Source organism: Phyllopteryx taeniolatus, chromosome 10 (assembly GCF_024500385.1).
Source record: "Phyllopteryx taeniolatus isolate TA_2022b chromosome 10, UOR_Ptae_1.2, whole genome shotgun sequence".
Lineage (NCBI taxonomy): Eukaryota > Metazoa > Chordata > Actinopteri > Syngnathiformes > Syngnathidae > Phyllopteryx > Phyllopteryx taeniolatus.
In genome coordinates, this window is record NC_084511.1 from 12,767,349 (window position 1) to 12,794,843 (window position 27,495).

Below are 27,495 nucleotides of genomic sequence, written 5' to 3' on the forward strand. Positions count from 1 at the left end.
GCCGTGTTGGCCTTTATCAGATTAGATAGATAGATAGATAGATAGATAGATAGATAGATAGATAGATAGATAGATAGATAGATAGATAGATAGATAGATAGATAGATAGATAGATAGATAGATAGATAGATAGATAGATAGATAGATAGATAGATAGATAGATAGATAGATAGATAGATAGATAGATAGATAGATAGATAGATAGATAGATAGATAGATAGATAGATAGATAGATAGATAGATAGATAGATAGATAGATAGATAGATAGATAGATAGATAGATAGATAGATAGATAGATAGATAGATAGATAGATAGATAGATAGATAGATAGATAGATAGATAGATAGATAGATAGATAGATAGATAGATAGATAGATAGATAGATAGATAGATAGATAGATAGATAGATAGATAGATAGATAGATAGATAGATAGATAGATAGATAGATAGATAGATAGATAGATAGATAGATAGATAGATAGATGTGGGTGGAAGTATTCTTTTGTCCCTTGTGGTTTGGAAGTTTCACTTTCCATACCCAAAATCCCCCTTGAACACAGGAAGGCTGTGGTGTGTGCAAGTATATAAGGAGGCTCACAGTAGCAGTGTTTTATCCTCATCATCATCTTTTTCCTCGCATATCCTTGACCCAGCAGAGGACCAGCTATGTGCGGCACTATCAAAGTTATTTTTCTCTTGACTGTCACCATTTACGTCTGTGCAGCTCAACGTAAGTTCCAACGCTTATTTTTTTCTTGGTCGTTATTTCAAATTGTCGCACTTGTACAATCTATTGGTGGTTTTATGAGAACACTTGTGAAGCAAGACAGATAGGGGTAGGGCATGATCAGCTTTGGTTTCTTCCTACACCTTTTTTCAAACAGTGATGTGTATATTTGTCATTGCTGTCTTTTTATTCATTGTTTCGTTTAATCATGTTTAAATAAAAATTCAATCATTCCAGCAGTTTAAGTAAAAGCATAATGAATGGCTAAAATGCTTTTCTTGTCTCCCCCTTCTAGTTAATAAATCACAGAGTTGTCTGTGTCAAGATGACAATAAGTCATTTGCCTCAAGGTTTGGAATAAAAGATGTCACAATATACCCGGCTACCACCTTCTGCAACAAAGTGGAAATAATGTAAGATATCATCAGAGTTTGGAATGGGGTATTATGTGCAACTGTTTTAGAATGACTTTGTTTTAAATGCAAAATACTGTATACAGTATATTTAAAAATGATGAGAAAAGGATCCAAGATGGCATGCAGTCATAGTATTACAAACAGATGCACTTTGTTGAAAATGTTGGTTTCTCACATGAACTGTACATTTTCAGTGTCAGCACAAAAAATGGCTCCTATTTCTGCTTGAAGCCTAAAGCCGTGAACCGTGTCCTCGCAAACCTCCTGTGAGTACTCCAAGGAATCATCGCAGCAAAGTTAGACATAAAAAGTGACTACTTTCTTCCATTTGTTGAAATGTCAATTTCTGTCCTTTGTGTCATGTGTTCAGGAGGAATAAGGCAACCTCCAGCTTAGATGCCACTGTGGTCAGTACCATTGCCACACCAAGCAGCAGCAATACCACCCGCATCTGAAAAGCTACAGTAAAAACACCAGATGACTGCTGACCTTAAACAAATGTACCACAAATGTGAATTGCTTCAGTGCCATTTTTTATTACATGTATGTTGTATTCTGAAAGAAACATGATATCGTTATGTATTATAATACACTGAATATTCTTTTTTACTTTTTTTAATAAAAAATAAAATAAAATGAAGACTTTGTTAAGGATTTTCACTTATACCCTACTCCCTAACAGTATTGGGATTTCTAAATACAGTAGTGGACTGTAGTAGTATTGTAGTAGTACAGTTCACTCATCAGTGAAATTAAAAATAGCTTTCAAACACTACTTGGGTTAATTACCTCATTAGTGTCGCAGGGCACATAGAGGGACAAGCACACCTCACTCACATACACATCATCACTAAGTGGGAACTGAACCGAGAGAGAGGTTTGGATGTTCCCCCGTGCCTTCGAGAGGCCTTCTATATTCTTCTTCTGTGCCGCGTTGACTACCTTTCAAGCTGCATTGTGGAACATATTGAGTCTCAGTCACTACACATTTGAACCACAACAAAATTGTGAACTCACAATAGCGGACAGAGAGTGATTGATTGATGAGAAATAATAATTAAGTCATATTTTTCCCCCCCTCTTCAGATCAAATCGTTTCTCTTGCAACAGTACCGCCTGGTGGTTCAAGGCAAAATAAATAAATAAATAAATAAGCAAACAAACAAACACTAATCACTTGACGTCATGGAGCCTTGGGTTATTGTAGTATTTTAGTTCTGTTATTTATAGTGCACTCTCCAGAATTTGGATTTCATTAATTTGTCAAGGGATAAATTGTAAGGGAACAAATGCACCAGAATTCCCAAACATAAAAATGTCAACACGGTGAAGTAAAGTTACAACGATTAAATTATAAAATTAGACGATGTCTCTAACGCCACTCTTAACTCAAAAACTGTTCGACTTATTAAGTTGTTTGTTTCCAAGCTTCGCTGTCAGCTCATCCATTCCCTATCGGGGTAGGCGTTACGAGGATTCCCACACAGTTTCGAAGCAGGACACGCCCCCCTGCAACATGATTGGCTCCTGCGTCGAGGGAAGGGGCGGCTACGCAGAGGGAACGAGATGACCGTCCCAAACATGTGTCACATTTGTACGACGTTAAAACAAAGACGATAGTTGTGGTTCGGTTTAGGCAAGGGTTGGGTCTTTAGGTGGTTAAGGAGGTGTTACGTTTCGGAGTTAGGGTTAGTGGGGAACATATTAACGCCGCCACACTCTTGTCACATCGTTTCCCGTCTGGAAGCAATAGGTTGTGTTCTACCGGGATGCAGCATCCAATCATAGTACAGCGGACGTGTCCTGGAGCCAGTAATATTGTCTTTCCTGGAAACTAAGTGGGAATCCTCATAACGCGGGAGCGAGTGTATAGGCTAACATTTTGCCATTGTCCCTTTCGAGTGTTGCGTTCAATGACACCGCGTCACGGCGAACTCCGTGCCCTCGTTTCGCATGGCCAAAAGTCATGGACGAGCAAACATACTGCACTGTTTGTTCTCTCGCTTGGTCAAATGTGACACGAAGGAGTGAGATTATATTCCAAGAGGTGAGCGATTACTGGCAGTCTGGGGTGAGTGACTGCATTATACTGTACACGCTACATTGTTGAATGGAAATTAGTGATGGGGATGACATGCACGCAGAAGACGAAGCTGAGTGGTCCCGCTTTTGACAAGGCTCACTCAAAGTATTCCGATTGAATATTTGTGTTAATTATAGCTCTTAGGACATCACATTAATATTAAGGTAAGTCTTGACTTCTGTTGTCTTCCAGTCACTTTGTCAGTTGACATGTCACATGCCTGTTTAGCAATACAGACAATCTTAAATCGTCATATTATCCAATATATATTGGATAAAATGTCGATTTAACTAATTTACGACAATGGGTCAGAAAATTAGAAGGCACTGAAAACTGCAGTACTGTATATCCTGGAGAAATATTACATTACATCACGTACAGTATTTGATACATATGATGATGATTATTATTACATGTATTACTTTAATTTTAATTCTTCTTACTTTTCTCTCGTCATGTGTTTATTTTTTTTCCAGCAATACATTTTCCTTGTGTATTGATTTGTTAATAAAATGTTGGGGGAGAAAATCTTAAATTGACATGTACAGTAAATAATTTATGACATAATTTACATAGATATAGCAAATTACAAGATAAGGTGGATTTCCATAATGACATTCTTTGTTGAAATTGCATCTTTTCCTTCTGTGCCATCTGGTAGCAGGCTTGATCATGCGGTGCACTCTAGAATTTCCAAGATGTGAAATTGGGAATGACCTCGATCGTCACCAGACTCTCTCTCTCTCTCTCTCTCTCTCTCTCTCTCTCTGTCTCTCTCTCTGGCTCTGGGTCTATTTGGGGCTGGTCAGAAACCGGACACCATACACAGTCTGCAGTAAAGACAAGCAGGCCTTTTTGGAGTGTTTCTTCAATGACCTCTACAGTAAAGTCAATGAAAGCTGTTTTAGTATTCATACCAACTGTGTATGTGTGACCGTGGGCAGACCATCGAGACGAAGTTTATCTGTGGGACGAGTGGACACAAATTTGGACTGAAAGAAAAGTGGACTCAGCAGAGTGAGCGGTGGTGAACTCCTTTGACCCGGTGTCAGAATGGCCTCAAGACAGGGAGACGTGCCAGGTATATCAGGATTTATTGATTTATTTATATAGGATTTATTGTGTAGTGTAAGAATGAATGATTAGAGACAAAATGTCAGACAATTTGTATTTACTGACGTGAGCAGAGGGAGCATGCTGGACTAGTTATGAGCACGTCTGCCTCACAGTTCTCAGGTGCGATGTTTGACTCTTGGCTCCAGCCTTCCTGTGTAGAATTTGCATGTTGTCCTCGTGCTTGGGGTTTTTGGGTTTGGGTTTTGGGTTTACTGCGGGTACTCCAGTTTCCTCTCACATTCCAAAAACATGTTAATTTAAGACTCAAAATTGTCCAGATATGAACGTGCGTATGAATGGTTGTTTGTCTACACAGTGGAACTTCGATAGAACGGACTAATAGGGGTGCAGGGTCGTCCGATATCGCCGATTTTTTTAAGGCAAATATGCACCCATATTACTGTACAGCACAAAATTATTGTTGTATAGTGTTTTTTGTGTGGCCTAAAACGCCCAGTACAGTACAAAGTTTTTGTAAATAATAATAAAGTTTCACATTTTATCCAAACTTACCATGCTGATGTGCTTGGTCATGGTGACATTGTTGACGTACAGTACTCAAGGCAAGGCGAGGAATTAGTGTGCTTACTAGTTCCGAATCCATAGCCAAAGGCGAACGACTCGACAAAAATTGTTACTGTACAAAAAATAGCACATTCCAGACTCCATAAACTTTTGTTTTGTATTCCTCAGAGTTAACACTGCCGCCAAGCCACTCTCTCTCTCTGTGATGCGAGTCTATGCACAATAGACAATATATATAATCATCATGACACCATGTCATGTCATCCCATGTCAATGCCTCTCATTCAACATGGCCGCCAGGTAGGCGTGGGGGGATCTAGTATAATTGTATATCTGTGACCTGGAAATACATCAATCCCATTCTCTGCCTTCATTCTGCCACAGCGCCAATAAACAACAGCGGCCAATTCTGGAACTAACAGACTTTGTTAACAGCAGTTTAAGTGACAAATTTAATGATAAATGGAAACTATTTTTGGACACATTGTTCAGTCCCGACGGTCCGTTTACTCCAATATTAGTTATATCGGGGTCCGTTTTATTGAGGTTGCACTGTATGTACCCTGCCATTGGCTGGCGACCAGTCCAGGGTTTACACTGTCTCTCACCCATAGTCAGATGGGATAGCCTGAAGCTCACCCACAACCGAAATGAGGACAAGTGCTGTAAAAATGGATGGATGAATTCTTTATGTATGATGTTGCTCATGATTGGATACAAAATGTTTTACAATTTGTCTTTGCTTTTGAACTTGGCAAACACATATGCTTATCAATTAGTTCTCCATGATGTGCCTTATGAAATGTTTGAACCATGTCCAGAAATATTATTCAATGCATACTAAAGTGGATCGCAATATTTTATTCTATGTATCAGCTCTAGAATCTGGACCGTCGTCCGTACTCTCTGGTGCACTGTCGTCTCCCATTGGACTCACCCGGCACAATATGAGCTACGACGAGCAAATGGATGTCCCAATGCATTCCCCGCCTGCGGACTTTGCAATTAACACCTTATGGAGAGACCCCGTCATCCCAAAGCACAGCTTTAGGAAGACTGCACAGGTGCTCTACAATTATGTTTGCCCTTCCCGACCCAAGCAATGTTTGCTATGGATGTATTAGTGGTGCCTTGAGATACACGTTACCCGGCTTACGAGTTTTTCAAGATACAAGGTGTGGTTCAGAAGCTTTTTTACTTTGCCTTGCGAGCAAAAATTTGACATACGAGCGCTGCATGTTGGCAATGAACACGACAAGCAGTAATTGGCCAGATCGTGAACAATTCTTCAAAAAGTTCATGATTGCCATTGGACAAGACATACAACAAAATTCAGGTGCACTCAAGAACTGGACATACATCAAATCAGTATGAAAGATAATAACTAAGAAGCAGTTCCAGTCATTCAGTTCAATTCACATTCCACCCACATTTTGCTCACCACATTTACACCCTAATAAAGGAAGTTTGCATGTTCACCCCGTGCCTGCGTGGGTTTTATCCAGGTACTCCGGTTTCCTCCCACATCTCAAAAACATACATGGTAGGTTAATTGAGGACTCTGAATTGCCCGTAGGTGAGAATGTGAGTGCAAATGGTTGTTTGTTTGTATGTGCCCTGCGATTGGCTGGTGACCAGTTCAGGGTGTACCCCGCCTCTCGCCCAGAGTTAGCTGAGAGAGGGCTCCAGCACCCTCCACGTGACCCTCGTGGGGATAAGCGGTACCGGAAATGAATGAATGAATGAAATGAATATGGACATGGCCTCGGGATAGAAGCTGTGCCACTCCCAGTTTAAGTTTACTGTAAAAAAAAAAAAAAAAAAAAAAAGAATTATGTGTTGCATATTTAAAGCAACCACATAACTTTGCCTTACAGTCTACTATCTTAATGCTAACTCATGATGGAAAATGTCACAAATGGGCTAATGAATAGCATCGATGTGGCGGTGTTACACCGCTTTTCGCAATGGATACTTGAACGATACTTAAACGCTAACGCTGCAGCAACACATGTACAGACAATACTCACAGATATCTGCTCTTTAAAAAACGACTACATCTAATATTGCTGCAGTTTACTGAGTCCCTTACAGTAGTCGTGAAACTCTTCTTCGTTTGTGTCTGCATGGCTGTATTATATGCACATCAGAAGGAGCAGCAATGCATTTCTCCTGATGCACAAATTGTTAATTGTTTTTACGTTGTTTTTAATTATGTCAATATTACATGTTTTTATTACATACAATATTATAGAGTGCTACTTTCATTATTAAAACATATTGGGATTTTTGGTGAGGATTCATGGGATTTGCATGGATTTCTACAGGAAAAGATGATTATAGATATGAGTGGTATGAGTTACCAGCATGATCACGGACCTCGTATCTCAATGCACCACTTTACTTTGAAACTACTGCGAGCTCATCTCAAAGGTTTTGTGTGTGCTGTGTACATTTGATTTGCTTATGTAACTGCAACTAGGAAAGTGAAAAGAGTGGCTTGATGATGACTGCAGAGAGATTGGAGCCAGCCAAATCCCCTGTCCATGTGAAAGCCAAAGCCAGCTCTTTCATGAGATCTCTCACTTTTAGTAAGTGACAGTTTTTTTTCTTGGACCTACTGTTCAACCTCCATTGTAAATATGTATTTGCTATGTTTACAAACATTAAAGGAAACCCTGATTGTAATGACAAATACTTCTGAAAATACAACCACTGACCTAAGGCTGCACAATTGATCGAATTTTAATTGTGATCGCGATTTTGGCTGCCACAATTAAATGATAAATGGCCGTCTGGTATTTTTTACATTTCAAATGCGGGGACTGCAGCATATGAGAAGTGCTTCATTTGGAGCAGTGCCCCCAACCTAGTCAGCCAGCCACCAGGGGGCGAACGTATTGTTTGTTGAAAAGTAGTGCAATAAAAATAAAGATTTTTCCCGAATGAGGAATTATTGTGATGAATATTCATGATTACAATATTGGTCAAAATAATCATGATTATTATTTTGACCATAATTGTGCAGCCCTCTACTTTTGAAATAGAGTGTTATATATTTATAAATTATTCTTTTAAGTTATAAAAAGTTTTATTTTTATTGTGACCGCCGTTTTTGCATGCGCAAAGCATTGTGGGATTAATGACGTATAATGGTTGCTGTTTGGCACCTTAAATTGCTGACCTCTATATAATAATCATGTAAATGCATATATATATATATATATATATATATATATATATACACACACACACACACAGGGTGATTGAAAAGTAACTCCCTATTTTTAAGTACTTGTAATTTATTTCTGAACTATAATTCTTACATGAAATGAAGATGAGAAGAGAGTGTATTGCATGGAGTTTTATTTAAAATTCGATATGGGCGCCAGCATTAGCTACCAGTTTCTCAAGCCGCCTGGGAACCGCATTAACTGATTTCACAAGGAACTCTTGTCGGATGGAAGACATAACTTCTCGTATTCGCTCTTAAAGTTCTTCCAAAGTCGTTGGTTTGGTAGAATAGACTTGCTCCTTTAATCACGGTACATACACACAAAAATTTTGAAAAATATTACAACATATGAATAGATTATAAGTATTTTAAAATAGGGAGTTACTTTTCAGTCACCCTGTATATGGAAAATATATGAAAAACAGGTTTAGGGGCTAACTGTGTTTGCTACACTATTGGGCATGACTACGGTTTGATGACATGATTGTTTGAAGCCGACTTTGCTAAAATTTTTTTTTTTTTATGGCTGGTGTCTTCGGACAAAAATTTAATACATATCGTTTATTCATACAAATGATACAGTATATTTAAACGCGAACGAAGCCGAAACATTGAATACAGTAATCCCTTACTACAGTATATCGCAGTTCACTTATTGCGGATTCAGTGCAACACAGATTTTTTATTTTTTTTTAACAATCAGTATAGTGCAGTTACTCTCCAGCACATCTTTGGTTAAGTTAATATTAGTAGCCAATTGACTATAACGTGGCAAGCTGTCAGAAATGACTCACATAAGGACAAGTAGCCTCTTTTAATTTGCAGGAAAAGATACCTTACTGGGTGTGAATGTGAGTGCGAATGGTTGAACGATGGATTAATATTGTCATTTTTGGTGGCTCTGTGGTGACATCTTGGGTTGGTTGCACATATACCGGATTACACAGCTCTTACAGTATAGTAGATGCCATTAGATAAGTGTTCATAATGTTGTGGCAGGCCAGTGCACTTGTCTAAGTCTATGAATGGGCACATACAGGCAATTAAGATGTCATATATATCCCCCTTCTCGCAGAGCAGACCCAAGAGAACCTCCAAAGTTTTGAGCACCAGGCAGGGCTGACCGACACTGGCTATACCCCCCACAAGGGCCTTTCTGCTGAGGAGACACGCTTTCGCCGTCTGGCTGATGGCACACAACCTGTGAGTTTGGAACTCAATACTAAAAGGTGCTAACAACCATCAATGGTAATATTAAGTTACAGTAGAATTGAAATACACTAGTATTAGTCACTGGTGTAGTGGTTCACCTGCCTGACCTCTATTGTGGGTTAATTTCCCACTCAGTGACGGTGTGAATGTCAGTGTGAGTAGTTGCTACCTCTATATGTGCCCTGTGGTTGACTAGCAACCAGTCATGTTGTAGTCTGCTGTTTTGATGAAGAAATGCACTGCAATGTACTATAAATCAAACTTTATTAGTATAGCACTTTTCATACATACAATGCAACCCAAAGTGCTTTACAAGAATTAAAATCAACCCCCCACCACTTGTCCACAAGGACACAGACACACACATGCAGGGGAAGAACTCATAATGACCTAAGACATACACGTTCACACACATACTAATTAAAATCAATACTGAAATGACCTAAGAAACGCGAAGCTGGGTACAGAGCATCCAGGTGTGGAAACACCTTCTCAAGGAGCCCTCTGCACCAGGACCCTACCATAGGCCACAGACACGTGCCACCAGCATGGAGCCCCCAGTCGAGTGGAGCAGCAAATACAGTACCTGCACACACAGCGACCAGGGACCCCACAAGGCAGCAACATGGCCACGGCCCACCACAGCTCCCATCGCAGAGTGCTCCCTCTGAGCAGAACACTGAAAGTAGTAAAGTGTTACTAAATGATATTAACCAGTAAAATCAATGTGAAAGAATGAGCCAGTGCCGTGAAAGCGTATTGGCCCAGTTCTCAAATTCTTATATTTTTGCAAAGTTTCCCCACTTTAATGTTTAAGATCATCAAACAAATGTAAATATCAGACAAATATAACCAAAGTGAACATAAAATGCTGTTTTTAAATGGTGATTTCATTTATTAAGGAAGAAAAAAAACTATTCAGTTACCTGGCCCTGTGTAAAAACGTAATGGCCCCCTAATCCCAATAACTGGTTGGGCCATCCTCAGCAGCAACAACTGAAATCAAGCGTTTTCTATAACTGGGAATGAATCTTTCACATCTCTGTGGAGATATTTTGGCCTACTCGTCCTTGCAAAATAGTTTAATTCAGCAAAAATTGAGGGTTTTGAGCATGAATAGCCTTTTTAAGGTCATGCCACTGCATTTCAATTGGATTCAAGTCTGAACTTTGAGTAGGCCATTCCAAAACCTTCATTCTGTTTTTTTTAAACTGATGGTTGAACATTCTCCTTCAGGATTTTCTGTTAAAGAGCAGAATTCATGGATCCATCAATCACAGCAAGTTGTCCAGGCCCTGAAGGAGAAAGCAGCCCAAGATCATTATACTACCACCATCATGTTTGACTGTCGGTATGATGTTCTGTTTCTGTATTGCTGTGCTACATTTAGGCCAAATGTAACGAGACACACACCTTCCAAAAAGCTCAACTTTCATTTCGTCAGTCCATATAATATTTTCACAAAAATCTTGGGAATCATTCAGGTGTTTTTTGGGAGGGGGGTAAAAGTAAGATGAGCCTGTATGTTCTTTTTGGCCAGCAGTGGTTTTCACCTTGGAACTCTGGCATCCCATTTTTGCCCAGTCTCTTCCTTATTGTTGTGTCATGAACACTGACCTTAACTAAGGCAAGGGAGGCCTGCAGTTCTTTAGAATTTGTCCTGAGTTTCTTTGTAGCCTCCTAGATGAGTCATTGCTGTTCTCTTGGTGTAATCTTTGTAGGCCAGCCACTCCTGGGAAGGTACACCATGCTTCCATGTTTTCTCCATGTGAGGATAATGGCTCTCTCTATGGTTTGCTGGAATCCTAAAGCTTTAGAAATGGGTTTTGTAACCCTTTCCAGACTGATCGATGTCAACTACTTTATCTCTTGACTGTTTGGGAATTTCTTTGGATTGTGTCATTTTATTGCAGTTTTTTTAGATATTTTTTCTGACTTGATTTTGTCAGGACATATTCTGTTTAAGTGATTTTAAGTGATTGCTTGAACAGGTCTGGAGGTAATCAGGCATGGGTGTGATCAGTGAAAATGAACCAAAAATTGTGATTAGCCACAATTCATTGATGATTTAATGTAATTAATTTTTCACACAGGGCCAGGTAACTTTGAATAGATTTTTTTTTTCCTTAATAAAAGTAGAGCCAAAGGGTAAATGCCAAAGGGTTCACACACCAATACCATGATACTCCCTCCACCATGCTTCACAGTTAGAAGGTTTTGATGTTGGTGTGCTGTGCCAATTTTTGCTGTGCCAATTTTCCTCCACACATGCCTTTGTTTTCCTCCCAAACAATTCAACTTTGGTTTCATCTGTCCACAGAATATTTTGCCTGTAGTGCTGTGGAACATCAAGGTGCTCTTTAGCAAACTTCAAAGGTGCAGCAATGTTTTTTTGTTTTTGTTTTTTGTTTTTGTTTTTGTTTTTAGACAGGTGTTCTCCCATGAACCCCATTCCTGTTTTTGTTTTACATATAGTATATTTGTCAGCAGTGATGTTGGCATGTGCCAGTAATTTCTCTCAGTCTTCAGATGACACTCTAGGATTGTTTTTTTTACCCCATTGAGCATTCTGTGCTACACTCTTGCAGTCATCTTTAAGGGAGGGCCACTCCTTGGAAGAGAAGAAACAGTGCTGAACTTTCTCCATTTATAGACATTTTGTCTAACCGTGAACTGATGACCATCAAGGCATTTACAGATACGTTTGTAACCTTTTCCAGCTTTATAAAAGTCAACAATTCTTAAGTGTAAAGTTCTTGACGAGACAATTCTAAACTGGTGTGTTTTTGAGTGGCTAGAGCAGCTTCAAGCCACACCTTCAGTCTTTTCTAATTGATTGGACTCCAGGTTGGCTCACACCTGATTTCTGATTATCTCTTGGAGAATCCGTAGCCTACGGACAATCCGCAGCCCACTTACGTTTTCCTCCCTGTTCTACGTTATTTTCAATAAAATATGGAAAAACATTTTGTGTGGCATGGGTTTAAGCAGACTGTTTATTCTTGTGATTTAGATGAAGGTCAGAGTACATTTTATGTCCAATTTATGCAGAAATTTAAGTAATGCCAAAGGGTTCACATACTTCCTTCTACTGTACCTACTCACAGACCTTCAGCATGGACTGCTTAACACACCCTGTGAAAAAGATTGAAGCTTGGTTGATTTCTTCAGCCACAATAAACCTAGCTTTCACTATCACAGTTTTTTATTGTGGCTTTCACGAACACGTTCTGCTGCGATCACAGTTTGCCTTTTAATTCTTGGACAATTTGTTCTTTTTCTTGAGGGCTTATTTTGGCATACTTAGCTCCATGTTTTCATCAGTGGTAGTAATAGCAGCTTTTCCTCTGTGTGGTTTGTTAAGAACAGATCCTGTTTCGAGACACTTGCCATGGATAGCGTATACGTTGGAATAGTGTGAATGCCATAACATTTTTAAACTGGCACTGAACAACAGTTGGGGACAAAAAAAATTATTGCCAGGTGGTAATTTTGGAACACGACTCGAATGTTGATTGGCGTGCCATTGGACAGGGAATGATATGCTTACCAAAAATATGCAAATCTAAGGTGTCAGATGCTGATGGCCTCACATCTGTCCAAATGATACCTGAAAATAGAAAAAAATGAGGTGTATAGCGACTTTTGGGACATATTGACCTAACAGATCTAATGTGCACCATGATGCCTATTGTACACACCATCACTTAAATTATCGCTGTCATTCATTAATATGTATGTACAATGAGAATATAAAAGATTGTTTCACTGGAAAGGATGGAGTAACAGCAGGCGAAAAAAAAGAAAAGAAATAGAAAAACAGGCAGTAGAGTTTTTTTGGTAAACGTTACGTAACAGTTGTCCCAGGCACGTTGCTATGCAACCCTCGATATGAGTGGCACAATCCCTTTATGAGCTCACATCGCGACATCAACTGTCAGAGGCCCGTTGCATTTGTGTCGTTGCGCTTCTTAATTATGGAAAAATTAAAGAACGCGAACGTCAGGGAACGTCAAAGAAACATCATTATAAAAAGGTAGGTACAAAACACGTTTTTAAATGCTATAATTTGTTGTCTTGGACGTCGGAAGCAGGCCGCACTGTGGTCTTCGGTGCTAACTAACAAACGTTAGCATGGAGGCTACACTGCGTCTAAACCACATATTTGTCCGAATATGCCAATTTTTTGATCATTCGGTAGTCAGCCTGAGACATACTGACGTGAACTTAGTCTGGCAGTTTGGAAAATATTGGACAGTACAGTCGACATGGATCTCAATTCGTTTGCTTTGTACCTATTAGCTAGCTGCTCTACGGCAAATACAGCTAGCGTAAATACCCTTTGTTTTTTGTTTATGTAAAATAAAGATAGTTGTTCCTGTCAAAATGACAACATTACCCCACTACAGCATTTCAGGTACTTCGCTTGTGGTGCCGTAATGAAATGTCGATGTTTTATTCTGATGCCAACCGCTTCTTACGACAATCTATAACATATTTTTAAAAATAAAAATAAAACTCACTTGCCATTCCGTTATCACTTAAATATTCAGAATGTGAAATTACGTATAATGAGTGGGATATGGACTACATCAACGTACATGAGTGAAGCAAGTATCTGAATTTAATCAGAATCAGAATCATCTTTATTTGCCAAGTATGTCCAAAAAACACAAGTAATTTGTCTCCGGTAGTTGGAGCCGATCTAGTACGACAACAGACAGAAAATACTTTTTGAGACATAAAAACACTACGGAGAGTCACTGAGCAATGAAAGGTTACCAGTAATGTGGTAATGCCTATGCATTTTTTTTGTCTTTTGGGCAATTGTGCAAATGATGCAGAGTCCACTAACAATTTAGAGCATTTTGAAATGACTAATAGAGCAGTAGTCTGGTACAGTGACCATTGTGCAAATGCTGCAGACACTTCAAGAAATTAAGCACTTTAAAGTGACTAGTAGTGCGATAATCTGGAACAGTGTCAATTGTGCAAATGGTGCAGATACTTCTCCAGCACATGATTGACCAGTATTGGTCAAAAACAGATAAGCAAATAGTGCAGAGGTGCGAGACGATGACAGCGAGTGCACGAATAATGTATAATTGTACGCAGACTCGTCACCGGCTTTGATGAGGCTGATTACTGCGGTGTTTGCAAACTTCAGGAGTTTGACAACCGGGTGCGTTGAGGTGCAGTCGTTGGTGTAGAGAGAGAAGAGCAGTGGAGAGAGGAGACATCCCTTGGGGCAACCCGGTGCTGGTGGTGCGTCTAGATGGGGTGGTGTCTCCCAGCCTCACCTACTGTGTCCTGCCCGTCAGGAAGCTGTAAATCCATTGGCATATGGCAGGCGAGACGCTGAGCTGGAGAAGCTTGGAGGAGAGGAGTTCGGGGATGATGGTGTTGAACGCAGAGCTGAAGTCCACGGACAGGATCCCTGCATAGGTCCCCGCGCCGTTGAGGTGTTCTAGGATGAAGTGCAGTCCCATGTTAACTGCGTCGTCCACAGACCTGTTTGCTTGGTAGGCAAACTGCAGGGAGTCCAGCAGGGGACTTGTGACGCTCTTGAGGTGGGCCATCATGAGGCGTTCAAAGGACTTCATAACCACAGATGTCAGGGCGACAGGCCTGTAGTCATTCAGACCCGAGATTGAAGGTTTCTTGGGGACCGAGATGATGGTGGAGCGTTTGAAACAGTATGGTACTTTACACAGTTATAGAGACCTATTGAAGATCTGTGTGAAGACTGGAGCGAGTTGGTCCGCACAGAGTTTGAGGCAGGATGGGGACACAAGGTCTGGGCCCGCCGCTTTGTTGATCTTTTGTTGTTTGAAGATGTGTCTCACATCCTGTTTGTGGATGGTCAACGCAGGAGGGGGAGTCAGAGGTGTGATGGTGGTCGGTGATGAGGCTGGGTGGGTGTGGGGTGTGAAAGTGTCCTTTTCAAATCTGCAGTAGAAGGTGTTCAAGTCGTCAAGCTAGTCCTTTATTGTTCTCTGCTTGGGTGGATGGTCACTTGTAGTTGGTTAGCGATTGTAATCCCTGCCAGACTGACTTTGATTTGTTAGCGGTAAACTGTTTTTCTAGTTTTTGTGCATAATTTGTCTTTGCAATGTTAATTTCTTTTGTCTGCTGGTTTCTAACGCAATTATACAGGGTTCTATCCCCACTACGATAGGCGACCTCTTTAGCCTTGCGAAGTTGCTCCTCGTTTTCATTTTCAAAGGCAACATGCTTGTCAACATTCCGCCGACTTCACTGAACAGAGGATTGGGCCTGAGGAATTTTGAAGCCCTTTGGTTATCAGCTTGTCTACAGGTTCCAGAAAACTTGATGACCCTTTTCCATTGTGTATTCATGAGTATTTGTTCAGTGTTTGATCCATGATTTGCGTTACTAACAATTATGTCCCAAATATTGGACTTGTTGCTTGTCAGAGCTTGATTCAAAGAATCTGTAATCCGACACTCTTGATTAAAAGAAAATATCTAAGAAAATTCTTGGTTTAATAAATAAGTTTCCTTGATGATTTAAATGATTTTCATGCTGATTGGGATTAGTTTCATTTTTCTATTGCATTTTCTGTCTTGCAGAAGCTGAGAATGTCAATCGGGGACTTCAAGGACGACAGGCTTACAACATCAGCACAATCCACCCCAAGTGGCACCCCTTGTGTCACCCCCTCCGTCACACCATCTGTCACCCCCTGCGTCAGTCCCCTCTCATCACCTGCTGTTGGTCGCAGGTAGGCAGCACACGTTCACATTGCGTACCGTTGATGGCCCACATGCTTCATGTCTAAAACTGGCGCTCAGCTTCAATGATTAGTCACCTGGCATCTGGCATGTTCACAACTCACGCTGCCTCTTTGGTGGGATTGCAGGAGCTGGTTCCAGCAGAATCCTGTGCCCCTTCTCAAACCGTTAGAGTCCAGTAGTCCTAACCACACGGAAGACATGGGAGGAAACCAGGGAGGAGAGGACAGGTGGAGCTTTTTCGGAACTCGCTCTGTGGTACAGAAGTCCCCCACTCACCCAGGGTCTGAACCCAACACAGGTGAGGGACTCGTGTGGGTGCATAAGTAATATTAACCTTTTAACACAACTATATTGAACATCCTAGCTACTAGGGATGCAACAGTTCACAAAATCCACGGTTTGGTTCATATCTTGGTTTTGTGGTCACGGTTTTTGGTTCGGTACACATTGACTCTTAGGAAAATCAATTATGCATTGTTTGGTTAGGTTAAACGTGAAAGTATGTGCATGCCATTTTTTTATTATTACTATTATTATTATTGGTGTCGTTATTGTAATATAATTGTGGCCCAACATAACAGTTTTGAGCCATCAGTGACAAGCAAGCTTCAAATACACTGCCGTTAGGCCAGAATCCAGCCTCTCGTTAAATCAGTCATTCAGATCAGATGGTTAACTTGCAGTAAAAGTATCTCTGCTGTTTTGTGCTCACGTTTTCAGTTTTTTTCCTGCAGTTAATATTGCAAAATGTCCTTTTCCTAACCATGGGTCGAGTTAAGACGATTAAGTTCCGTGAAAGTGGAGTTTAAAAAAAAAAAAATACTGTCAATGCAACAAACAGTGCTGTTTTTCTTATTTATAATGATGTAACAAAAATACATTTTTAAATAATAAAATAACGGCATTTCAGGCCATATCAATGAGGAAAATGAATTTGAAATGCAAATAAGTTCTCTTCTATGTATGTTTTGCACAGGAAAATGAAACCGCCAGTCATTTACAATAATATCAATACATTTTGGAGCAATCAGTACATAACTCAGGGAACGCCCCTTTTACATTGTCAAAATCAGTATGCCGCAATGTCTTGGTGTGATGTCTGTGACAGAACTGGAGACCAAATTCTTTGCGTAGCGATGACGACCAAGGAATTTTCTAGGGTTGGAGCAGTTCACAAAATCCACAGTTTTGTGGTGACAGTTTTGTTGAATCTTAAATCAGTTTGTCTTGTGTATTTTGTATTATTATTATTATTTAGTGTAAGTCGAGTCAACTCGTGACTGGGGGGGAACTAACGCCGAGTCAGAATTTTTGAATTTGAATAAAAAACAAATCAAAGATTAACATACTACGACAAGATGTCGCCCCGCCGTAGTTTCTTCCTTTGTTTTTAGGCCACCATTTTTACTTACTGCATATGCACAGTTGTACGGGTGGTTAAATATCAGCACAAATCAACTAAAGGATAAAGTGATGCTACATTTGAAGCCACAAAGGAAAAACCCTGTTACCATTTCAGAATTTGATAGTTGATCAAAAAACTGTAAAGAAAACGGTTCAGCAGCATAAATGAGCGGTCTTAACTCAACATCATCTGACATTTTCAAAACTATTACAAATTCTGTGCTAGCTGATTTGCAGCAAATAATCAATTGTGGCCAATGGGTTAGCACATCTGCCTCACAGTTCTGAGGAACTTTGTTCAAATCCGGCCTCGCCTGTGTGGAGTTTGAACCCTCAAATGTGTGTCCTTGGACCCCTCCTGTTCAGCCTGTATCTGCTACTCTTGGGTCAAATTCTTCAGAACCATAACGTTGACTATCATAGATATGCAGATGACACACAGTTCTGGTATATCTAGCAGTGTCTCCAGATGACTACAGTTCAATTGAGGGGTTGTGTCACTCTCTAAAACAGATAAATAACTGGATATGCCAAAACCTTCTTCAATTAAACCACAACAAAACTGAGAATTGTTTTGGCAGTAAAGAGAGGAGGATTGTGGTTAATAAATACCTGAGGTCAAAGTCCGAAACCTTGGTGTACTGATTCCGACCTGACTTTCAACAGTCATATGAAATAAATTACTAAAACAGCACATTGAGTTACCTTGTGTATGAAATGCGCTATATAAATAAATTTGCTTATAAGGCCTGGTACACACATAAAGACAATCGGGCTGTTTTGTGGCAATTTTGTCCCTTCCTGACCAAGCACGTCAAATTTGTCTTTTAAGATTATCCTATTCCTTAGGTCTGATGTGTGTTAAGAGTGGATTCGTCCCGAATTTAGGGTCCGAATTTAGGGTCCGAAACAGGTCGCGGCCGACAATCTTAAATAATGAACATGTTCAATAAATATGACCAAAATGACTTCTCTCCAGTCATGACACCGAGAACGGTGACGTGGAACAAAATGTGGGCAATCAAAGACACACCCAAGACTGACGAACACAGAAGTGACCGTAAATGAAAACAAAAATGTCTTACCCGGTCGTTTTTTTAATGTATAAAAGTGGGTAATCAGACAAAGCAACTCATTTTTTGACAACATCGCCATTTTATAAGGCTCACGGCTCCGGCAACCTTTTAGAACACTCGGGGAAACATCGTCGTCTTGTTTGGGTTTGTGAAATTACGTGTGATCACGTGAGATTTGAAGATCGCCGGTGCACTAGAATCTTTGTGTGCGGTCAGCAGTATTGAAATTCTCGGAGCACAACACACACATGACGACCAAAACTGTTCAATGCCTGGTTTATTTTATTTTTTTATTTATTTTTTTAAATCTTTGTTTGCGGTCTGTAGCAGATATTTAAGAGTGTAACAGGTGTAAGATGAAAGGCAGCTCACCCTGTTGTACAATCTTTTTTTTTTTCTTCCTCTTCTCATTAATGTCATCTTATTGTCGCTTTAGCCAGATCATTATTCCTCTGGTCATCAACATTTCTTTGGGGGGGTAATTTTGTTTTTTTCTTATGACTCCATTAATGTATGCATAGTCAACTACATTCAACAAGACTCCAGAAGGAAATCCAGTTTGAGATCTAGCAATATAAAATAATGACTCCTTGTCATAATGATTTTAAAGATGGACCCTTTAAGGCAGTGATTCTCAAAGCCGCATAATGTTGTAGTGGCTTGAACTCTTTAATCCAGTACAGTACCTTTTGTTAATTACTGTTCAGATGTATATGACTTTAAAGTACAATACAGTTGCATTTAATGTTTAACTTTTTTGAAACATTTTTAAGGTACAATTATTTAAATGTTGTGCATTACAGTTTAATTAAATCATTAAGTAGTTTTATTTACCTACATTCAAGCGCAATGTTCATGTTCAAACTATGCACAGTAGGCATAAATCCTGCCTTGTTTTCGATCAACACTTAGGCCTACTCTGCTATTGTATTTTAATGTTGGTCATTATGGTGGTACTTGGAGAGCTGAGATTTCTTGTAGGTGGTAAAAGGTTTGAGAATCACTGCTATTAAAGCAACTAGATCTACAGTACATTTGGGGAATCAGAACCCCGTTTTACCTCTGTGCCTTCCTTACAGGCTTTTCACTTCAGTCCTACTTTGGCCTGCAGAAGTCCTCCACCATTGCAGGCACCGGTGGCCAAGACAGCCTCACGGTGGGGGACGCTACCACCTTCATGCCCCCCAAGATTGAAATTTCAGGCTTGGACCCCAAGCAGGTGCCCCCACGGCCACACAAACTCAAACCCCGGGACATGAATGTCTTAACACCTTCAAGCTTCTGACCAGACGCACAGTGATTATATCTCTGTCCCCTCAGTCATGTGCTTCCCTGCCTTCCTTCGTCCCCTAGGCAGACCACCCACCCCTGTGTACTATCAGTCCCTTCCCCCTCCTGATAGTATTAAGTGACTGCACTGTTACTACTTCAGTGGACTGCAATCTTGTAATCCACTCCATTTCTTCCAAGTAGTAGGTCCAAATATGTGGGGAAAAATGTTCAATATCCCTTAAGAGCTAATTGCCATATATGCCATATACTGTATATACAATGACTTATTATTTTAGTAAGTGATGCAGTGTTTCCATCATGGGATGAGATTGAAGTTGTCAAGCACACCCTCTCATACAAAGTTCTTAAAGTTCTATTTTGTTAAGACATCACAGATTTGTGGTAGGGCTTGGTGCCTAAGCCTGCAGTAGTGTTTTTCCTTTCTAAATATTTGGCTTTGTTTACACGTCAAGTGCAACTGCTTACCTGAACAAACGTATAATTAAGATCACAGTGTATGTTAATTGTCTTCACTCTTCCCATAGTTCTGTGGATTTTTTTTTTCTCTGTAGAATCACAATATAACTCTTATGTTGAGCTATAAAGATTGCAGTGCTTGTTTTTCATGTTTTTTTTAATTGTCAAAACAATCTGGTCCTTGAAGTTGTTTTTGAAAATGTTGATCAGTTACTTTATGTAATTGCACAAGGGAGATTGTAACTCCCACTTGCACGTGTAAATAAATCTACATAAAAACATACACTTCGTTATTATTAAGTACTTGTGGCATTCTTTTCAAGTAACATTGTAAAACATGTTTTATGCAAGTGAAGAGACCTATTCCCAAACATTGTTTGGCTATTTTTTTAGTAAAATGTGGGCCAGCAAAATGTGTGGTTACAGTCAACTTCTTCTGAACCTATAAACACAAGTTACAGGGGATAAATACAGTATACTGTAGAGATGTGAAATTATGTATTGGGAGGTACATGCTGAGGGAATGCATTGTTTAATTACAGTCCTTGGCCAGAAGATAGCAGCATGGGCTCACATTCTTGTTTGACACGCATTATACAATAAATCACTATTTGAGATGCAATGTTGTCTCCTTAGCAAAACATTCATTCTTCCTAACAGAAAAAAAATACACTATAATCCATCCATCCATTTTTTTTGGTACCGCTTATCCTCACTAGGGTCACTGGCATGCCGGAGCCTATCCCAGCTATCTTTAGGCGAGAGGCGGGGTACACCCTGAACTGGTCGCCAGCCAATCGCAGGGCACATATAAACAGTCAACCGTTGGCACTCACATTCACACCTACAGAAAATTTAGTCTTCAATCAACCGACCATGCATGTTTTTGGGATGTGGGTGGAAACCGGAGTGCCCGGAGAAAACCCACGCAGGCACGGGGAGAACATGCAAACTCCACACAGGCGGGGTCGGGGATTGAACTCCAGACCTCAGAACTGTGAGGCTGATGTGCTAACCAGTCTTCTACCGTGCCGTCTACACAGTATAATGATTTATTATAATTTAATAAATTAACCATATTCAGGTATGATTTATTATAATAAATTAAGCATTCAGGTGGCACGGTGGATGACTGGTTAGCACATCTGAGACTGGAGTCTTTGGGGGGGTGGAGGGTGGATAATCTGAATTGCTGTTTGGTGCAGAGGCACAAACTACAGCTCGGACCGAGCCCCCCACCCAAAGGCCGAGGTAGGCTGCCCTCTCGTCCACCGGGGTGAACCCCAACGTACAGCCTTCGAGCCGGGGCCAATAAGTATTCCCGCACCTGCTCCGCGCCTCTCACCGGGGGCAACTCCAGAATGGAAGAGCCCAACCCCACTGGAGAGGACTGGTACCACAGCCCAAGCTATATGTGGGGGCGAGGCCAACTATGTCTAGTCGGAACTTCTCAACCTCACACACCAGCTCAGGCTCCCTCCTTGCCAGAGAGGTGACATTCCACATCTTGAGAGACAAGTTTCTTTAGCCAGGGATCAAACCGCCAAGGTCCCCGCCATCGGCTGCTACGCAGCTCATTTTTCACCTGCCCCCTTGGCCCCTCCCTACAGGCGGTGAGCCCATGGGAAGGTGGAGCCAAGTTACCCTTTCAGGCTGTGCTCAGCCGGGCCCCATGGGTGCAGGCCCGGCCACCAGGTGCTCGCCATCGAGCCCCACCTCCAGGCCTGACTTCAGAGGGGGGCCCCACGCCCACTGACCTACGTCCGTGCGAGGGAAAACGTTGTCTATTTATTTTGGGGTCATTTGAGCCTTGCTTTGCCTTTTACCCCACAGATCCAAATGCAACATAGGCATCCATCTATTTTCGATCGCGCTTGTCCTGATTAGGGTCGAGGGTAAACTGGAGCTTGTCCCAACTGAGTTTTGGCAAGTGGCGGAGTGCACCTCGGACTGGTCGCCAAACAAAACATAGGCTACACACAAAAAACGATTTACATTTATGGACTATATTAACTTAATATGCATGTTTTTGGAATGAGGCAGAAACCTGAGGACAACGTAAAATTCACACAACAAGGGCTAAGCCGAGATTTCAACACAGAAATTTGGTTGTAATGCAGACGTGTCCGTGCTACGTATCATCAAAACTAAATATAATGAAATTGTGTGAAAGTGTTATGCATTAAGTCATTAAGCCAGAAGACAGGAAATTGATCTCACCAAACAGGACACTGGTTGCTGAGATTGCAACAATAAGGAAGTATCGGCAGGGTCGAAGTCCCAACGGGTTACATTTAGCTCTACACACTCATTTAAACCCACATTTAGATTTGTAACATTTTGTCATCCTATAATGTTTTAGGTAAACAATTATTTTGCCACATGAACCCAAACACCACCCCCGGCCATGAGAAGGTGAGCCAAGGAGCAACAGCCCGTTTTTTTCCCCAAAGGCTCAGCCATGAGCTGAAGGGTTTTACAGCCTTGTTAAGATCTCAGCAATTATTGTGTTATGTGTTTGTGTGCGCGTGTATATCAAAGTGGTGAAATACCTATTACCTACCTACCTAATTACTTACCGACTACCGACTGACCTATCATCCACCCACCAACAGTATTCACCTACTACCTACCTACTTACCTACCTAGCCTATTTTCACGACCATAAGGCTCACTGTATTAAAAGGCGCAGTCTCAGCTACGGGGTCTATTTCTGTATTTAACACATACATAAGGCGCACCGGACCGTATTATTGGGCGCAGGCATGGTAAAACATATGCTAGCTTAAAACATACGGTAGCATGCATGCACGCTAAAACAATGTTTTTAAAAAGGCAGCGGGAGAAAAACTGAGTATGGGTGTACTTTATTGAAGTATTTAACAATGTACTCACGTTATTTTTTTATCAATCCTCATCCACAAATCCATCAAAGTTCTCATCTTCTGTATTTGAAATGAAGTTCTCAATCAAACACGCCAGGTTCCTTCTCGTCATTGTTGGAGTCAGTATCGTTGCCGTACGGCTCCTCAGAAATGATCCCGGCTTTTACAAAAGCTCGAACAACAGTGCAAGCAGACACGTTAGCCCAAGCATCCGCAATCCATTCACAAATTGTGCCGTAACTCGCCCGGCGCTGCCTCCCAGTCTTAGTAAAGCTGTGTTCGCCATCTGTCATCCATGACTCCCACGCCGCTCACTTCACTTTGAACACCCTGTTTACACGGATGTCCAGCTGTTCGTGAAGCCTCCAGGAATGATGGCAAGCTCCGAGTTATTGCACTCAGTCGAATGGTGACTGTAGAGACGCTTCTCCCGGCTGTTCTTTGATCATTAATCCATTGCTCGAGTTGGTCTTCCAACCCGGGCCACCTCACTTTGTTTCCGCGGAAACTCAGCTTCGTCTTCTTGACTTGGCACAGCTCGTTTTCCTGCTTCCTCCACTTGGATTTGAACCATGGATTTGTTGATCTTGAATTCCCCTCGCGGCTGCTCGATTCCCATGTTCCTCCGCGTAACTAATAGCTTGCAGTTTAAACTGCTTCGTAAGCGTGTCTCTTCGTAGGTGCCATTTTCGGGGGTCCTTAGCCAAACCGATGCACATACCGGAACTATATACCAACTGGTGGTGTGTCTTTAGCGTCCTCTGTCACGCGCACCCTTCCCCCTTTACGTCCGCACGCTGTCCTCAGTCATGTCCGCCTTTCCTCTATATAAGCAGCGTGTCGGCAGGAAATGCTCCCAGTCAAGTGGAGCGCTCATCAAAGTCACACAACAACATTTACAGATTTTGGAACTCGGTGCACACACAAGGCGCGCCGCATTCTAAGCCGCCCGGTCCATTTTGGAGAAAATTTAAGACTTTTACGTGCGCCCTGTGGTCGTGAAAATACGGTACCTACCTACTTACCTACTTAACCTACCTGCTTACTGTACCTCCTACGTATGAAACCATTTACCCACTACCTACCTTCAACATATCTACATACCTAACCACCTACCTACTGCACCCACCCGCCAACCTCCTGCAAACAACTGAGTCAGTTTAGCTAATGAGCTATGCTTCACAGCTTTTGAACTTTGACACTCACTTACATTAATGCGAATTTGCAGAAGGGAACACATATTTACTAAATTACAGGCAACATGTCCATGTCTGGTTTTCAGCTGGTGTTACATGAGTGAAGGTGATCGTCAAATGGGACCAGCAAGTGCAGACAGCATAGCTTGTCCATCAGAGGCTGGAGGTGGACGGTCATTAGTTGCAGATAAAGTGATACATAGATGGGAACATGACATGAAAGAGGAGACAGAAAGGATTGGATTGGAGGAAGCAAGATGTATTTTGGCGTAAACGTTAGCTAAAACTGCAATCGCATGCATGTTCCACATAAAAAAGGTAGAGTAACCAAATACATTAGCAGTAAAGCATAAGCGGGTGGGTTGTGTCTGGAAGAAGGGGGAAAAAAAGGGAAATAGAGGGTGGAGTGTGCTGGCAGTCATGACATAATACAGATGGCTTTCTTTCTCTGGGCCCGACATGACACGGCCTCGAAACGCCCTCTCTGCTCACTCACAGATGTCTGATGGTAAGCACTACCCTACCGGGGTGACCCACGTCTGTCATCTGCAATCTGAGTCATGTGGTTCTTTCCTTCACAACCACAGAACAATTTTATATTACATTTCATTTCTCACACCCATATGACGCGCCACTATGACATTATACGGAAACACTAAGTTAAAGCAAATCTGGGCAAATAGCTATCTCAGTAACACAAGGGAAGTAACACCAGGGATTGTCTAAAAGAAGTTTATGTGTGTAAAGGTCAGCTTTTAGCAGAACAAGTGAACTTTCATCCAAAGCTTATAGGAGTGGTAGAAGCTCTTTGCACAGGAAATCCTCTTAAATGAGTACGTTCAGTAGTTTACTGTCAGGAAATCATCACACAGGAAGAAACACTTCTACAGGACTGTCTCTTATTTGTGTCTTGCACAAGTTGTCCATATACAGTATTTTCGTACAATGCTTATGGGTAAGCAGTAAAAATGATAAAGACATGCTAATTTGCTGAAGGTTTCCTCGAATTACTAAATGTTAAATACTGTAACAGGATATTCTGCAAAGGTTGATTCAACTGTTCTTGTTTGTTGAAGCTGTTTCACCTTTATCCAAAAGGCTTCTTCAGTTCTAATATTTTAGGTGTGGAGTCTCCTTATTTATGCCTCAGTAGGTGTGTTCCTTGGGGGTGATCAACAATAGGTATTGTTGTTGTCCTTTGTGGTGTGTAAAACCGCTGTTGTGCATACTAATCTGTCATTCACACGTCTTGTTGCAGGTGAAATATCTTCAACAACCCAGTTGCCATGACTCAACCTTTACGGATTACCATGACATGCATGACTGAGAAGGTACACAAACATACTGTAACAGGGCTATATTTATGAAATAGATATTTAATAGGACATTTCATAGGCATATCCACATCAGAAGTTTTGTTTTTGCGAAATCTCCATGCACACCAATGACAAATGTACCCTTTTCCGGGAGTTATATAGCCTTTCCCATGAAGTGACATAACTTGAGGGAATTTGAGGTGGTCCCTTCTGACGTCTGCAGTTGGGTGGGTTGTGTCTCGGCGTGCGTACTGCGCCATCCGAGCTACAGATCCACATCTGGGCCTGATTCACTGTGAGCTGGCCCGGAGGTGAACTCGCCAAACTGACTGGAGGTTCCTTTTTTGTGTGAGAGTAAAATTGTGTTGTCTTTCATGTTTTTAATTTATACATGCCTACTAGCTGGATGGGGGATGGGGTTACAGTGTTAGTGCTGTAAGGAAATATACTGTAGGTTCCTCACAAATCAATCAGTGTTCTTATGTTATACAGTATAACAGCAACCTGCTTATACAGAGGCTACATGTTCTTTATTGTTCAGAAGTTCTCTAAATCCTTAAAGCTCCATCCACAGGTTTTTTTTTAATTGGTTTGTGGTCTAGAGATTGAGTCGGTAACCCATGACCTTAATATGCTTCTTCTTGAGTCACTGCTGCGTGTTGTCCGAGCAATATGTTTTGGGTCATTGTCATCTACCAGCATCATCATCGTCAGTGTTCTTGCTGCAGAAAGGAGATTTTCATCCAAGATTATACAATGCATGGCTGTGTTCATTGGTTCCTCAATGTAGTTAAATAGCCCTGTGCCTTTTGCAGAAAAGTAGCCCCAAAACATGTTTCCACCTCCATGTTTGACTGTTGGGCTGGTGTTCTTTGGGTCATGGATGTTGGCTGATTATGTCATCGTCCAAAGACAGCAGTTCAAATTGATGCCAAATAGCTAAACTTAGTTTCATCAATGACAGCACTTTCTCCCAAGCCTACAGAGTCATTTAGATGTTCACTGGCAAACTTAAGATGGGCTAGTACATGTCTTCTTGAGCAGAGAGGCATTGTATGTACTGCAAGATTTCAGTCCATTATGGTGCAGTGTATTACCAAACGTTTTCTTGGTGACTAAGATTGAAATTACCTTCAGAGCATCAACAAGTTCTTGATGTGTACTTTGAGGCTCCTTCCTAACCCCTTCCTCACGCCATGGGGAGAGATCTTGCATGGAGCTCCCGACCAAGGGCGTTTTATTGTCCTTTTTTGTCTTCCACTTTTTAATAATAATAGTTCCTCTTCACCTTCTCATCAAGCCTTTTGCTGATGGTTTTGTAATACATTTCAGCCTTGTTCAGGTCTACAATCAGTCCATCCTTGGTGACTGACTCCCTGAAAAGCCATGCTTAATACATACAGTATGATGAGTTGAGATCAGGAGAATGGTTCATTGTGCACAGCTTTGTGTGTCACATGGGCACCAGATAAGATGTGGGAGCCAAAATTCTGGCTGCGTTGTTAGATTATTTCACTCAAGAAAATTCACATTTCATAACTTTTATATTGTGCGTTTTACACAATTTTGACTGTATTCTGTCTCTTGCAATATTTTAATAAACAATCATAAAATTGGACTTCTTTGTAAGCAAGCAAACTTACAAATTCAGCAGAGGACCAAATCATTCTTTTCCACACTATCAACAGAATATGGCTATAGCCCTGTGATTGACTGGCAACCAGTCCAGCTAGGATAGACTCCAGCTCATCAAGCAATAGGCCAATACAAAATGGATGGATGTAAGCCATAGTG

General features: G+C 41.1%; 1 protein-coding gene across 4 annotated transcripts; it reads left to right on the forward strand.

The window, feature by feature from the left end:
• Nucleotides 1-2,736: 2,736 nt before the first annotated feature.
• kiaa1191 (KIAA1191 ortholog) lies at nt 2,737-20,587 on the forward strand. Of its 4 annotated transcripts, none has more exons than XM_061788060.1 (8): nt 2,737-3,393; nt 4,174-4,310; nt 5,747-5,934; nt 7,353-7,461; nt 9,181-9,308; nt 15,911-16,062; nt 16,201-16,373; nt 19,635-20,587. In XM_061788060.1, exons 2-8 carry the CDS (start codon nt 4,283-4,285, stop codon nt 19,838-19,840), a joined length of 984 nt encoding a protein of 327 aa, XP_061644044.1. In that variant the 5' UTR covers nt 2,737-3,393; nt 4,174-4,282; the 3' UTR covers nt 19,841-20,587. The 4 variants fall into 4 exon arrangements, with proteins under 4 accessions (XP_061644044.1, XP_061644047.1, XP_061644045.1 ...); XM_061788063.1 differs by having other exon boundaries at nt 2,737-3,217; XM_061788061.1 differs by having other exon boundaries at nt 2,737-3,193.
• Nucleotides 20,588-27,495: the final 6,908 nt, after the last annotated feature.